Raw genomic sequence first — 14,267 nt, 5'->3', positions numbered from 1 at the left:
CTTCTCTCTGCTCCAAGCTACTGTATTTTACCAGGAATCTGAACAAGAATGGCCCATCTATATCACCCATTCATGACAGTATTTGCTTTTCAGAAATTATCTCAGTAAAAATTCTCACGTTCGAGCTGAAAGAAGCTCTTTTGATTTATTTGTGATGCAGTAGAAACAGTGCTAGGCTACTAACAAATGTTCTTGGTAAATATATGATGATTAATATCAAAGTTCAAGGCTTACGGGAGTAAATGAAAATTACAGACAACTTTGTAAACTACACTTGCAGGTATAGTATGCAGACTAAAAATCAAAACAAATCCAAAAACTTCCTAAAAAAAATCCCCAACCTTGGATTGGACCCTAAGGTCAAGGAAGACTGAAGGACTAGACATTTAGATAGGTAACCTCAATTAAAAAAAAAAAAAGGTGATACAGTTAAATGGTACATGTTTGGGAGGCTGGAACTAAAAGTGACAATCCTGATACTCGCAGGCTACCCCAAACGTCAGATATTGAGAAGAATATGCATAGTTTCTATGCAAGGCCTTAATTTTTTTTCTGTTAGGAAATAGATTAGGCTTTATGCTAAAGTTTAAGTACTGAACTATTGCCAAAACCACGATGCAATTTGGTACAACTGCTAAACTAGGTCAACAGCGAGACAGGCACCATAAAGAACTGTGCCTGCTTTCAGAGAGGGCTCTCACTTCTGCAAATGAGGAAAAAGAGGGCAAGAAAGGAAAATACAGTACTACAGTGAAAGGAGTATTACATTGAGCAGCAGCGAATGCAGAAACACCAGGTATATTCCATCAGGCTTAACCCTGGAGAGCATCCTCATGGGGTGGGGAACAACAGAGAAAAGCTGAAGGTCAGCAAACACAAGGGCAACACTTACTGATTCAGGATCCCTCTGCTGTTCAAGGAAAGCCGAAAACTCCACCAGCCTGAGCTTGGTCGTACCAATCGATCGGCCCTGCCACGCAGGGACTGAGGGAGCTGGAGCTGACGTAGGCTCAAAACCTAAAATAAAGGAACCATCTCCATGAAGAAGCTGACAATTCCTCAGTTTATGCTTTCTAAATTAAATATAATCGAGAATTACCCATGTAGCCCTTGGATGTTTATATTAATTTTAGCAAATAATGAATTCAGAATGAGCTAAAATTGGAAAAACTCAGAACAATATGTAGAAAAAGAGGTCCCAACCCAGCAAGCTAACAATGATGTGAACAACAGATCTACTTCTTTGTTTCCTTGGGGCTGTAACTCACTGTAGAATTTTTGTTTATATTATATACTAGATTACAGAGATTTATAGAGGCTTCATGTAGACCTACAGCTGACCCTTCCTCAGAAACTGGCAGCAAGACTCACAGGAGACATTACTGCCTTGGGAGTCAAGAGAAGTGGCCTCCATTTCTGGCTCCTAATGTGCCACATGTTACAAGTAAATCACCTCTCTTTTTGCCTGTTTCTTCTGCCACTCTCAATTCCCCTCTCCTATTTAGAGTATAAGGTTTGCAAGGCAGGGACTGTCTCTTACTAAGTATTTGGACACTGGCTCTTTGACTTCTTTTGGAGCTTTTAGGCAGCATTATATTACAGATAATAAATAATTACTGTAGAGAGCTGAATCATACCCTAAAAAGAAAAAGAAAGTTTTAAATTGATAATAAAGAGGGAATGACATGATCTAGAGGGAGAAGGGATGTTAACAACCATCTCTAATTCACCTCAAGAGAAGGAATAAATGCTATCTCTTGCTCCTCATCATGGAAAATTAGATGAGAAGGAAACAAAACAGTAAAGGAAGAAGGGAAAGGCAGCAGCTCAAAGGCAAAACGATCTTGGGAGAGGTGCAGGCACAAGGAAGGCAGGGGAGAGGCACCAAAGGTTAGAAAACAAAGATAATCCTGAACTAAGTTGAGAACTGGGGAAAGGTCACAGGTAGCATGTGTCCATATCCCGTAATGGGAGTATGATACCTGCCTCCAACCCTCAAATTTAGGCAATGAGGGTGTGAGGCTTGTATGAAACAGGGAATTACAAACGTGACTGGTTAGACATGAACAGGAATTCTAATGAAGCAAAAACTCATGAATGAATCTTGACTGATATAGAAATACTAATAATCCTATTCTGAGAGAAAACATGGAAGAATAAAAGATGATGACTCAAAATGTCTGCCTTAGAAAACGATATTATAAATTAGGAATATCAAGAAAAAGGAAGTAATCAGGAATGCAGAAAGACAGCTTTAGTTTTAAGCATTAAATAGCAGCAAGTTAGAAGATCATAAAGAACTGGGTAGAAGTCAGAAAACGCAGCTCAGAGTGAGAAGCATGGTGTCATTTGGCAAGGGAGACGTAAAACTAGTTATCATGTGCAAAGAAATAATGATCTTTCCTGAAATAAGCCATGAAACCAGCCTGGAAAAAGGAGTAGGGAAGTAGCCATGGGAAAGGCTTGATCAGTTTGAACAATGGAAGTCAGAATAAACATTAGGTACTTATCAAAGTGGTACCAGGCAGAGTAGGACCTTCAGCAGGGGGAAGAGTTATCAACAACCAGATACACAGAGATGTTTTACACTTAAGGCTAAACATATACGGTTTTGGAAGAGTTTTTAGCCTCCGTTTAAAATAAATTAAGGCTTATTCTCATTACAGATGTAAATAAGATTTAGCTATTAAAAGCTACTAATTATTTACAAAGCATTTTCCTGCAATATGGAGCGCTGACTGAAGATCACATATCACAACTCCTTGAATATGTATTAGTGCTTCCTACCTAAAATGTAACACCCCCTCCCCCAAAAGCCCCAAAACCCAATGATTTTTCCCTCAGATATAATCAGATAACAGGGTGTTGGGACTGGAGTTTGGTTTGGCTACAGGGAACGTTGCAGCTTTGTCCATCTCAGGAACTAATACATCACATTCAGTCCACAATTCAAGTCTTTTTAAAGGAGAGTATAAATGGAAGAATTACCTGAAATGGGAGCTGTGACTGATGGCTGTATAGGATAGGCCTGCTGAACGAATGGCTTTACACTGGAATAAAGAGTTACAGAAAGATCATACACCATGCCATCCACAGTAAATTCCATTAAAGTCACATAGTATAAGACAATATGTGGTTATTGACCTTTACCCAAAAACGTATTTCTTCCTTGCACAGCTTATTTAACAAACAGACGGTAAAGAGGTAATAGAGAGAGAGAGGGATGAGAATTACACCCAACATCTTAAAGTGAGGAGCTCATCTGTGCTCAGTCATGCAGCAGGAAACCTAACCTGCCTGTTGTGTCACAGCAGACATGGATGGTGATTGCTTTGATTCCAAATAAATCCAGAGGACACTGAACTACAGGGGCACAAAGACTCCCTTGGACCTCAAGGGAATAAGGTGGGGAGAAGCTGAAAAATAAGGCTGCGAAACAATGCTCCAGAGACCACTGCAGGGCTGAAAATGTAACACCTGACAGAGGGGCAAAGGCTTCCTTCTCCATATGGTCCTGCTGCTACCACAGTGCCAAAGGGCGGCAACCCCACTGACCACTAATGGGCCTCATGCAGCCTTCTCCTGCCCTGCAGGAAAATACACCCACCTTGCCTCCAGGATTGCTCATATATTTAAAAGAGGATGGAAGTATTTGTCCTGGAAACTTCTTCATAGGCAAAATCTTAACAGGTGCTTGCTTTCCTGGCATTATCATTGCATCTCACCATGCAACGGGAGAAAAAGGAGTGTGCTCATCAGGTATTTAGCCTCAGCTTTGAGGTCTGGGATCACTTATAACTTTTTGAATGTGAGTTCACATCACTGTAAAGACTCTTTCTTTCCCTAAAACTATCTTTTCCTCTTTTTAAGAAAAATTTGCAAGCTCTTGCCTCATTGACATCCTCTGGCAGCAAAGTGAACAAGCCAGCCCCACACTGCTATAGAAGCATATTTTAATTTTCAGACTTACTCTTGCGAGGATCCAGGCTGCCCCGTTTGAATCATGCCCGGCCAAAACTGAAAGAGGAAAAACAAACAAATAGACCCACAATTGTTTTCTTTGTTGAAAGATTTTAGATATTTCTGAACAAGCATGATTCCTTTTGCAAACTCAAGTGAAAGCATTAATCCATTCATTCAGTCTTAGTTTTCTACTGAATATTGTTAGAGAATACAGGGATTTTTTTGGGACTCAGCTAACAACTTACCCCAGGTGCCCCAGCAAATGTAGGACGGGGAATTCCTGGCAGGCCCAGCTTGTTGTGAATAGCAGTAGCTGAGACTATCTGAGCTGATGACATTGCTGCCATGTGCTGGAGTGCTTTGTCCTTTGCTGTCTGATCCTTTAATATGACAATTACAAGGAGTCTTAAAACATTTGGCACGGCAAATGATGTTAAATAACTGCAGCTACAAGCACATAACTAAAAACTTAAAAAGCCACACAGAAAATGCAAAAATAGCAAACCATGCAGGAAAAAAAAATACAGCACGAAGGCTAACACTTAAACTACCTCAAGGCAAAACCTCCTCTCAGACATGCATGGTAGACCTGAATTCTCACAGTCTGCTCTGCCAACATGCAGGAAGCTCTAGGAGAGCAAACTACCGCCCATTTGTTTATCTGGGCAAATTCTGCTGATTTTAAATCAGGCTGGACTAAACACGATCTGCTGCTAAGGCTCTGCCTGGAGGACAGGGAGCATGGAGATTTGAGCTCTATCATTTAAATCTAAGAGAAGTTTGCCTTTTGTATTACACTGTAAAAAGAGAACACAGAACTGTGACTGACTCGCAAACAATGACAGATTTTGCTTCATGCTTACAGGTTTAGAAATATTTTGGATTCTGTTTTATGATAAGTATTTTAAAAGTTAGATGACAAAACCATAAATAACATTTTAAAGTTCCAATTGTGGTATTTTACTGAGTTACAGTGTTCCCAAAGAAACGAACCAGCCATAAAATTTCTGCTGTTTTCAAGCATATGGGAACAAGTTTAGGAAAAGATGGGTTGTTATCAATTACTGGTATTAGAGCAGCACTTGGAATCCTAGTCACTGCCAATCACATATGATCACAGAATAGAAAAGGAAAGCCTCTTAATGCAACAGAGTTAACTAAGTGGATATCTTAGGTCAGGTAAAATAAGTAAACAACAGAATGTTACTATCTGGTAAAGTGGGATTCCTCATTCGGAAGTACTGTATTAATAAGTGCTAATATTTAGGTACGTGACTCAGAATGAAGGAACACAAGCAGTATTAGGCAAGGATTTTTTTGTTGGGTTTTTTTTCTGGTTTTATTTTACAAGCAAAGTAGCAAGCATGCTGGCAAGAGATGCATGCTTTTATATATGATATATGACTTTGCACATATGCTCCCTCTAAAGTTTGTATGTAGTAGTACTATAGGTGAGCAGTTTCTTCCTTTGAATAGCTCCTTTAGAAACAGCACAGGCTGAAAGTACAGGAAAAGCTAGCCAAAAATTCTGCCAAGCACAGCTAAGGTACATAATACTTGGTTTAGTTAAAATACTTACCATGCTTGTTACCTGGATACAACAACAAACAGTTTATTAAAATGCTTGTGTAGAATAGCAGATTCTTAGCAAAATATGAACAAAATAGTATGTGACAAAGGAAGAGCAGTTTGCTCAACATTAAATATCAGCTTTAAACAAATGCATTATTTTCACCTAGGGACTGATTCATTAAAAGAAAAAAAAAAAAAAAGATTAAAAAAAAAAATAACAAAACACTGGGGGGAAATAACCCTCACCTCCCTGTGCTGAGCTTGTTTCCCTGTGGGTGCCTCTGTGGGATGCAGCCTGGGAGAGCGGCAGGTGGAGCAGGGGAGTAGCTGCTCCCACAGGGTCCCCAGTCTGCACCTCGCCGGGTGCAAGCTCGAAGTGCGACGATCTGCTGCGGTGTTGCCTGCAGCAGCACTAACACCTGCAGCCTCACCTGTGCTGCCACCCGCACAGCGGCACCAGGCGCTGCTTTCTGACCTGTCTAAGCCTCGGGACTGGCTGATAGTGCATTTACAGAGCAGCTTCTGTCCTGTTCCTGTGTGTTGGGTGGGAGGCAGGGGGACACAGTATCCATCAGGGCGTAAACAAAACTTAGTCGTTTCTCCAACTTGTAGCTTTCCCATATTCACTGGGCAAGAGCTGGAAGTCAGCTCTGGCTCTGCTGGCTACTGGCACTCACCTCTGCCTGCCCCAGGGCAGGAGGCTGTGCACAGGAGGTTTGTGCATGACATGTTTTACTGCCTGCCTTTGGATATCTGCAGACCACTGGGCTAAAAAATGCTTTGGTGGGTGTCAAGACATGGCAGTATCCTGAGATTTAAGCAGCTCACCAGAAAGCCGACCCCTCTACCCTCCTGCACAGTGAGAAAGACCCTCCATCATGAAAACATGAAAATCAGGAGATGTCCTTAAGCAATATGGAGATGATAGCCGCATCAGACTTTTCTGTTCATTTTCCCCCCGTTTTTTTTTTTTTAGGTGAGCTGGCTTGGAAATGCCAAACCACGCAAGCCTCACCCGCAGCCTGATGAATCATAATAAAATGAAACATACAGGGGATTGATACTCTGTGTGTGGAACGCATGATTCAAGAGACACGTGTGCCTCTGGGTCCTAGCAACCTCCAAAACTATTTAAGCGCTGCTTTTGTGTCTACCTTGTTATTCTCCAGAATAATGCCTCTTCTCCTGCACTGTCTCCTGGCTGCAACCAGCCATGCCAGTGCCTCCACATGAAGGTGCAGCCAGTGCCTGTGCTCCTGCCAAGTTCCCAAACTCATACTGTTCTGCTGCTATAATGGCCTTACTATTAGCTGGATCTAAACTAAAGGAGAATTTAAAAGTAAAAGCTCTGTTAGGGGTGTAAAAGTCCATACCTGTGAGTTGCATGAGCCCAGAGGAAACTATATATCTGTGACATAGTTCATCTTTCCTTGCTTTAGCCATCTAAAGTCTCCAGTCTAAGCCAGCTGGCTATCCCTCTGCTACTGTTAGAGCAGTGAGCACCTACAGGAGACAATGTATTCCTTCCTTACCAGGCATCGAAACCAACTGGAGTGCATTACTTTCTGTAATGTGATTGCTGTTCAAGGACTAGAATAGGAGCCTGGACACCCAACTTCTACATGGCAACACTTACGGCAGGTATATCCCACCGTAACAGAAGAAACTAAAGAAAAACTTTTGAAGATTTACACTTCTTTCAAGACCTTCTGTTCTATGGAGCTCTTAGCTGCCAGTAGCAGTGAGTCTGAGAATCCTGAATTTTAGGAACAGTGACAGGGATTTTTTAAGGGAGAAAACATCTTTTGTTTTATGACGTGAGAGGGATGTGCCTTCCTTCTTGCCAATTGCTGCTTTTCACCCTAGAATGTTCTGAATTTTGTGGTGGCCATTCATCTCATCCTCTTTGACTGATTATATCTTCAGGAGGATGGAGAGAAAGCAAAAACATTTAGAATGACAGCTCAGAAATACAGCCCTTGCAATAGGGCTAGTCTTGAGGAGTTTCAACGAATCCTACAAAGTTTCCCAATGGTGACAAATCTGCCAGCTCCACTGGACATCAACAGACTCAGGCCAACACACATCAACAGGAAGTTTCACCTTTTGTAGGCTTAGGAACCTCTACATAGTTGGAAAATCAGTTTTTCTCAAAATAACTGTAACTTCACATTCAAACATGACAGAAATCAAATTCAAAATCAAATACAAATATGTAAGAGGTCCTGACTTCCACTGGCAAAAGAGCACCTGCAGCTCCAGGAATGTTTTGGAGAGCTGCAAGGTGGTGGCCTATGCTTGTATAATCAGGCAGACTTCGTAGTCTTCAAAACCAAATGGGAAAACCACATTTTAAAGCTGTTTATTTAAACTGAAATACTAGCTTGTCTGCCACTTAAAAAAACAAGTACATGTTGGAGATTTTTTACACTGTAATGGAGAGTGCTCATATCTGGAGAGTGGTAGGTAGAGTCCCTCTACCTATCACTGCAACGTGGCCACTTCTGGGATGAAACTTGGTAACTGATTAATAACACACAATGGTATTACATCACAGTTTAGGCAGCAAGAGTAGTAATATATCCAATTAAAACGGCAGGGATAATTTAAACAGGCAGATTACCGTAATTACCCAGGTTGGAATTTGGCCAGGATAAATGGGTTAACACCCCTACTCTGAACAGGAATGTTGTGGGATTTTTAATGACTGCAAATAGTTAAGACTTCGATTTCCTATCTCGTCCAAGACAGAAGGGGTTTGGGTTTGGTCTCACTTGTGCTGCTGTGTAAAGCTGGAATAAACCCTTTTGGGTCCATGAGGTTTACACTGATGTACATAAAATAGAAGTTTGGCCCAGCACGCTGCAGAGTCCTGTGCCGAGGCTCGACAGAGGCTTGGGGGGACAGTATCTCCTACTGAATCATTAAATCCTGCTGGAGCTTAATGTATTCCTTGGATATGTCCCATCTGGCCCTGACCTGGCTTGACCCTACTTAATTTATGAGCTCTGATGGGATTGCTGCTGGCCAGGAATGACACTGTAGTAACAGACTGCACTCTTAGACTGCTGCCTTCCTCTTCCCTTAAAAAAAGTCTTCTGTGCTGTGGTACGTAATTAGTAATGAGTGTTATCGAGGTGGATTTAGAATACAATTAGTGGAAATCTGGTTTAGTTTCACTAAACCCCTAAAATATCATCACTGTAATGGAGACCAGGATCTGCCCCATGTTTTAGCTGACTGTTTCTGGCCGCAGTTGCAAACACTTTGTTTTTGGAAGGCATAAGTACTAAGAATCTAATGCAAGGAGACTATATAACTTTTAATGAATCAGGCCCTTGAGGTTTACTTTTCACCCATTAGTTTTGGAATGCAAAATACATAGTTAAATTAGATAATAATAATTCTCCAGTATTATCCAATTATAAATCTTAATATCTATAAAAGCCCTACATGAAACAGGAGTTCTACATGACAAGCACAAAAGGATTTGTGCTTGACTTTCTTTTAATCCAACATAAACAGAATAATAATTCAATCAATCAGTTCAAACAAGTTCTACAGCAAAAAATAAAAACTGTTAGCCTAGACTGATAAATGGGGCTTTGAATACCATGTTATCTATGATTTTGGGAAAAAAAAATCTAAGACAATATGAGGAAAAGTAAGCACAACAGAACATAGCATTATTCAAGAAGCCCTAAAACCTGTACCAATATTTAAAATACAAAACTTTTCTTTTGAGAAAAAAAAAACAACAACCAAACAAAACGTAAGAGAAGAAACAACAATTTGCTCACAAAATGGATATTACAGTAATACTAACATAAAATAGATTCTTAATAAGCAATTTTGCAGATGTTATTTCTGCTCAGATCTTGTATTGATTCAAATAACCTTTGCAATAATTAGCTGTAGCTCAAAAAAAGATAAACAAATCATGAAAATATACAATTGTTCTGGACAAAAGATAGAGAGCACTTCAGTGTTTCTAGCCCTGATCTCCAATTTGCTTATTATTAGAGAAGACAGGAGTAAATACAAAAGCTGGCTATTTCAGCCAGGCAATAGCTAATGCCAAGAAGAGAATGCGCATTCAAAGCTGTCCCAACTTGCTGCCTAATGAGTAGCAATTAATCCATCTTATTGTATTTCAAAATGCTGAAGACTCCATTCACATCAAAGGGAATTTTTCAAGGCTTTTATCATTGTTCATTTAAAAAGTATAGAGCTATCTTTAGCATTTTATAATTGACAACAATATTTTCTTTTTATCCCTCAATGTGGAATGTAGAATAATGGATTTTAAAACATGTAGTATGTGTGAACTGTAGGCATTTTAATGTTTCTTTTTGTCTCTGTCTAATTAATCTTGCACTATGAAAAAATATCTGAAATTAAAGTCTAAGATATATCCTGCTGTGAAGACCTTTACTCTCTATTTATGCACAACTTCCAATCCATCTTTTCTCCTGAACGGACAGAGGTGACTTTAGTTCCCTGTCAGTACAAAGGTGGGAAATGCTGCAGCCTAACACTATGGGCTGGTATTTGACATGGAAATACAACATTAGAGCGTAAAAATTCTGCTTTGCCTCCTCCAGTCTCTGCATATAAGAGGAGATGTCATGAAGAGGAGATGCCTTTCAGATCTGTCTCCAAGGACAGCTTTATCTCAGCCTCTCTTTCCATTTTCATAGGATGAAATTTCTCTAACTTCAGAAAGATATTAAAAACCTCATAAAATGAAGATTAAAATCTCTAAAATAGGAGTATTTTCCTGCTGTAAAAAGAATTAAAATGTACAACATCCCTGGAAGGGCTGATGGGACATTCTCTACTGGTGGTCTTGAAATGCAGCAATAGAATTTACAGGTGAAACTTCTCATTCTTGCAGGCTAAGGATCCATCCATCCAGAGCAACTGCAAGCACTAATCATCAAAGAAAAGGGACTTTGCTGAACCAAGCAGACTTTATGGCACGCAGGTGAACTTTCTATCTACTAGGTAAGCTTCAGTAATACTCTATCCAATGCCATGGGTGCAGATAGCTCTGAAATCCTTCAATGCATTCTGATTTTTGCAGAAGATAAACACAAGAAGATTTGCCCAAGTGCTCTCCTCGCCATGAGCAGGATTCAGACCAAGGAGACACAGAAAGATGTCTTGGTGTAAGATAAACTCAGCAGATACTTCGGACTAAGAGACCAGGAACTGAGGTCAACGGGACAGATCAGCCACATCCCAAAAGATCGATAAGAAAAGGCATTATAAAGAAAACTGCGAGCAACAGATGTCAGCTGGGGGACAAGAGCCTCTGCGCCATGCCCCTGCAATCTTCAAGAGCCTGCCCATGATTATTTCAGCTCAAGCAGTGCTGGCACACAGGGAATGACCAGCTTCTCTGCCATGCCCTGCCTCATGTATGCATGGGAGGTGCACAGAGTACGTCTGGTGGCAAAAAGAAAGAAACATGGGAGATGGAGATGGCCTCAGGTCAAAGCTGCCGAACTCGTAGCTACGGACTGGCATGAAGGATCTCTGCATTAATCCACAGAGTGCTTTCTCTGTAGGTAGGAAACTTGACATCAGATGCATGTGTTCCTTTTTAACTAGTACTGCTTCCCTGGATGCCACCGATCACAGGTTTTACAGAGTAATTGCAGTACCAGCTCATTGTTAAAAGGCGAGGTTGGCCCAGGTCAGAAGCAGTGCTTCCCTTGGCTATCTTCTTCTTGGTCACCCCTTCAGCAGGAAACATGGGCAGCACCTGATCCAGGAGTATGAGAACCCGTCATGTTCCTGAGGAGGTTGATGGGGCAGTCAAGGCAGCTGCCAAAATGGCCCCAGTTGAAACAATGAGCACTCATAGATGCTGACCTTCACCTAGTCTTCCTTTCACATCAGTGATGTCCTTCCCAGGCAGTTTTCAAAGGACACTGGATCATACAGATGGTTCACTATAGGAATAGTAAGAAAAATGGGCAGTGGCACTAACAAGATGTCTGGAGGAGCAAGGTTCCATCGTGAGTCCAAAACGCGTGGCATCTCCCACTTCCAGGGAGTAATCGCAGCTCCTCGGCAGAAAAATCAAGGGCTCTCTTTCTCATAAAGGCAGCTCATTTATGGCACCTTCTTGCATTGAAGTTTCATCTCTTACATGTGGGAAGAAAAAGATCTGTGGGAGGTTGCAACTTCTCTGGAAGGGGCCTGTGCAAAGGGGCAGATGTTGTGCCATGGCACCTTGTTCGCTGAGACCAAGAACGGCAAGAAGAAGGAGATGGGGAGAACCTGTCTCCTCTGTCCTTTCTGGGCACCCCTCAGGCTGGGGGACACGGAGGAGTCATCAAGGCTGTGTCAGGGCTCCTGGGGGAGCTAAATCCTGGGGGCACCATGAGTACCCAGGAGCATGAGCAGGAGCAGGAGGAGCAGCCTGGGACCCACTTATCAGCAAGACCTGCTGGGGAAGTGAACCTCTGTCACCAGTGTGCACTCTGTCCTCACCATATAGTTGTAGAGAATCGAAGTAAATGCCCCTGCAGAGTGTCAGGGATGTGAAGGTGGGAGACTCTTCCTGAAGCAATCAATTCCTTGCACCAAAATGGCAGCTCCCCCACTTTCTACTCAGCTCTGGGGGAGCTGCAACCCACTGATGGGTGGGAAGGGGCAGGAAGGTCTGAAGCCCTTACAAAATATTTGTTGCCCTAACAGATCTTTTCTTCTTCATGGGACTCCTTAAAATGAAAAATCCCTCTGGATTTCTATTTACTGCAAATGGCATCTAGGCTAGAGGTCTCAAATATTATTAGGGTTTAGCTAGCTGCTTCCTTCTTTGGAAAGCTTAAATAAGTCAGATAGCAGGTGCAGTACTTCAAAATATTTTTTGCTTTATAAGCGTCTTCATCTTTTAAGATATTTTGGGCATTCAGAAAGGGAAATATTTTAGAACAGTAAATCCAATATTTCTGCTAGGCTCCTAGACCTGTATTTTGGTATCTAAGTGGGCTTCCTGATTTTTGTAGCCCTGAGCACTCACTGGTCCTATAATACTCCCTGAGAGCTGCTGGTGCTGAGCACCTCTGAAAGTAAGGCCACCTATTTACATACTTAATTTTAGGCATCAAGGATTGACAATTTAAGCTTAAAATGCTACATATCTCTGTATTATTGCATCCTCAGTTAAAAAGCAGTATGTTTAAGTCGTCTTAGTTGTTCTTTATGAACCCCAACTGCTCAGCCAGTGCAGCTAAAAAGCCAGCCACCAACAGCCATACAAGCTTGCCAGCATGCTGCCCACTGCGGACGAAAACCCCAGTGCTTCTGTCAAGAAGGCCTGCTACAAAGCCAGGCTGTTATTTATACGATGCGGTTCCAGGATTGTGCTAAGCATCCGCAGTCCTCACCGCTTAGTATTGTGAAATTACTTTCTGAAACATTTTGCTTTTCAGCTAGAACAAAAATGTGATTTGTTCTCATCTGGGGGGGAAAAAAAATCGACAAAAAGAAAAAAGGAGGGAAGTAAAAGATTTACAAGTTCCTTCGCTTTTTATTAAAAACAAAACAAGACAAAAAAAACAACAGCAAAAACTGCAAAACCCCCTCTTCCACTTTTAAGTAATGTGAAAACACAACAAAAAGGGTCCCAAGATCTCCGCTGTAAAACTTGAAAAAAACAAGCAAACCAAGAAACCCCTATTAAGCATTTCCAAGAGTTTCTTTTTAGCCTTAGAATGTATTTTATGGAAAGCAGGGAAAACAGGGATATGTACAACTCATCACGTCAGATTAAGCAAACATACTTAATATGCCCTGAACAGGACTCTGACTGAGGCTCTCCAAAGATTAAATGTCAATATTTTACTTTAAAAAATAAAATTTCAGGGAATCTCGTAAATAGTAACTTGAGGTGATACTAGATTGTACTCTAGAAACACCTTATAGTTAGAGCAATCTTGACAAGCTGTGCTCTCTGGCAGTTGGAATAAACGATCTGTTTTAAGTATTATTGATAGCATTTCAAAAGCACAGACAAAAACCATTTGGGAATGGAAAACATATACCCCAATTACCCCTCTGGAAAAAAGCAAAAAAGAAAAAGCTTCTACACAACTGCATAAAACCCCCGTGTATTGAAATACACTCCTAGTACTCAACTGTTAAAAAAAATAAAAATAGACTAACGGGTTAAAAACCAGGTTTAGGTGCTGAGCTGTTACAAAGAGTAGTACACTTTGCATTTGGACAGTGTTAAAACAACATTTTTAATGTGGATGCTAGTGCAGAAACTGGAGATTAAACACAAAGAGATGCATACAGCTACCACATGCAGCAAAACGAGGTTACAGGCATGGCAGCACCAGGCGCTCGCCCATCACCGCGGGGAGGAGGAAGGGACAGGCATAGCAACCACAAGCCCAAAAGCAGAAAAGCGCATACCTTCAGCTTGGAATGAAAATCACGAGATTTCCTTCTGGCAAGAACCTGAATGTGACTAGACACCTGCAGGGTAGGGGAAGGGAGGAAACAAAGGAAAAGCCTGTAACCATGGAGATGAAAAGCCCCCTACAACTGGGCAAGCCAAACGTACCTTAATGGCGGCTTGAATTTCTCGAACTTTCTTTCTTGCTAAGACCTGTATGTGACTAGACACCTACATTGTTCAGGTTTATAGGGAAAAAAAAAAAAAAAACAACAAACAAAAGAAAAACAAAAAGCAAATCAAATTTAAAATG

At 41.2% G+C, this 14,267-nt stretch overlaps 1 protein-coding gene across 5 annotated transcripts in view; it reads right to left on the bottom strand.

Moving 5' to 3' along the window:
- The window catches only part of TEAD1 (TEA domain transcription factor 1), a 100,939-nt gene that overhangs the window by 25,674 nt on the left and 60,998 nt on the right, over window positions 1-14,267 (bottom strand). The window contains exons 3-9 of one of the 5 annotated variants that reach the window (XM_086471938.1): window positions 14,123-14,185; window positions 13,972-14,034; window positions 5,543-5,554; window positions 4,209-4,343; window positions 3,971-4,017; window positions 2,989-3,050; window positions 893-1,017 (exon numbers count right to left, since the gene is read on the bottom strand). In XM_086471938.1, the coding sequence (XP_086328064.1) occupies window positions 893-1,017; window positions 2,989-3,050; window positions 3,971-4,017; window positions 4,209-4,343; window positions 5,543-5,554; window positions 13,972-14,034; window positions 14,123-14,185 (507 nt within the window). Of the gene's footprint in view, window positions 1-892; window positions 1,018-2,988; window positions 3,051-3,970; window positions 4,018-4,208; window positions 4,344-5,542; window positions 5,555-13,971; window positions 14,035-14,122; window positions 14,186-14,267 lie in introns of those variants that run through there. The other 4 variants (XM_086471937.1, XM_086471939.1, XM_086471940.1 and 1 more) reach the window with 4 other exon arrangements.

This window comes from Leptosomus discolor, chromosome 12 (assembly GCF_034619465.1).
Source record: "Leptosomus discolor isolate bLepDis1 chromosome 12, bLepDis1.hap2, whole genome shotgun sequence".
Taxonomy (NCBI): domain Eukaryota; kingdom Metazoa; phylum Chordata; class Aves; order Leptosomiformes; family Leptosomidae; genus Leptosomus; species Leptosomus discolor.
Note: the sequence above shows the minus strand (reverse complement) of the source record. Positions and strands in the feature narration are given on the sequence as shown.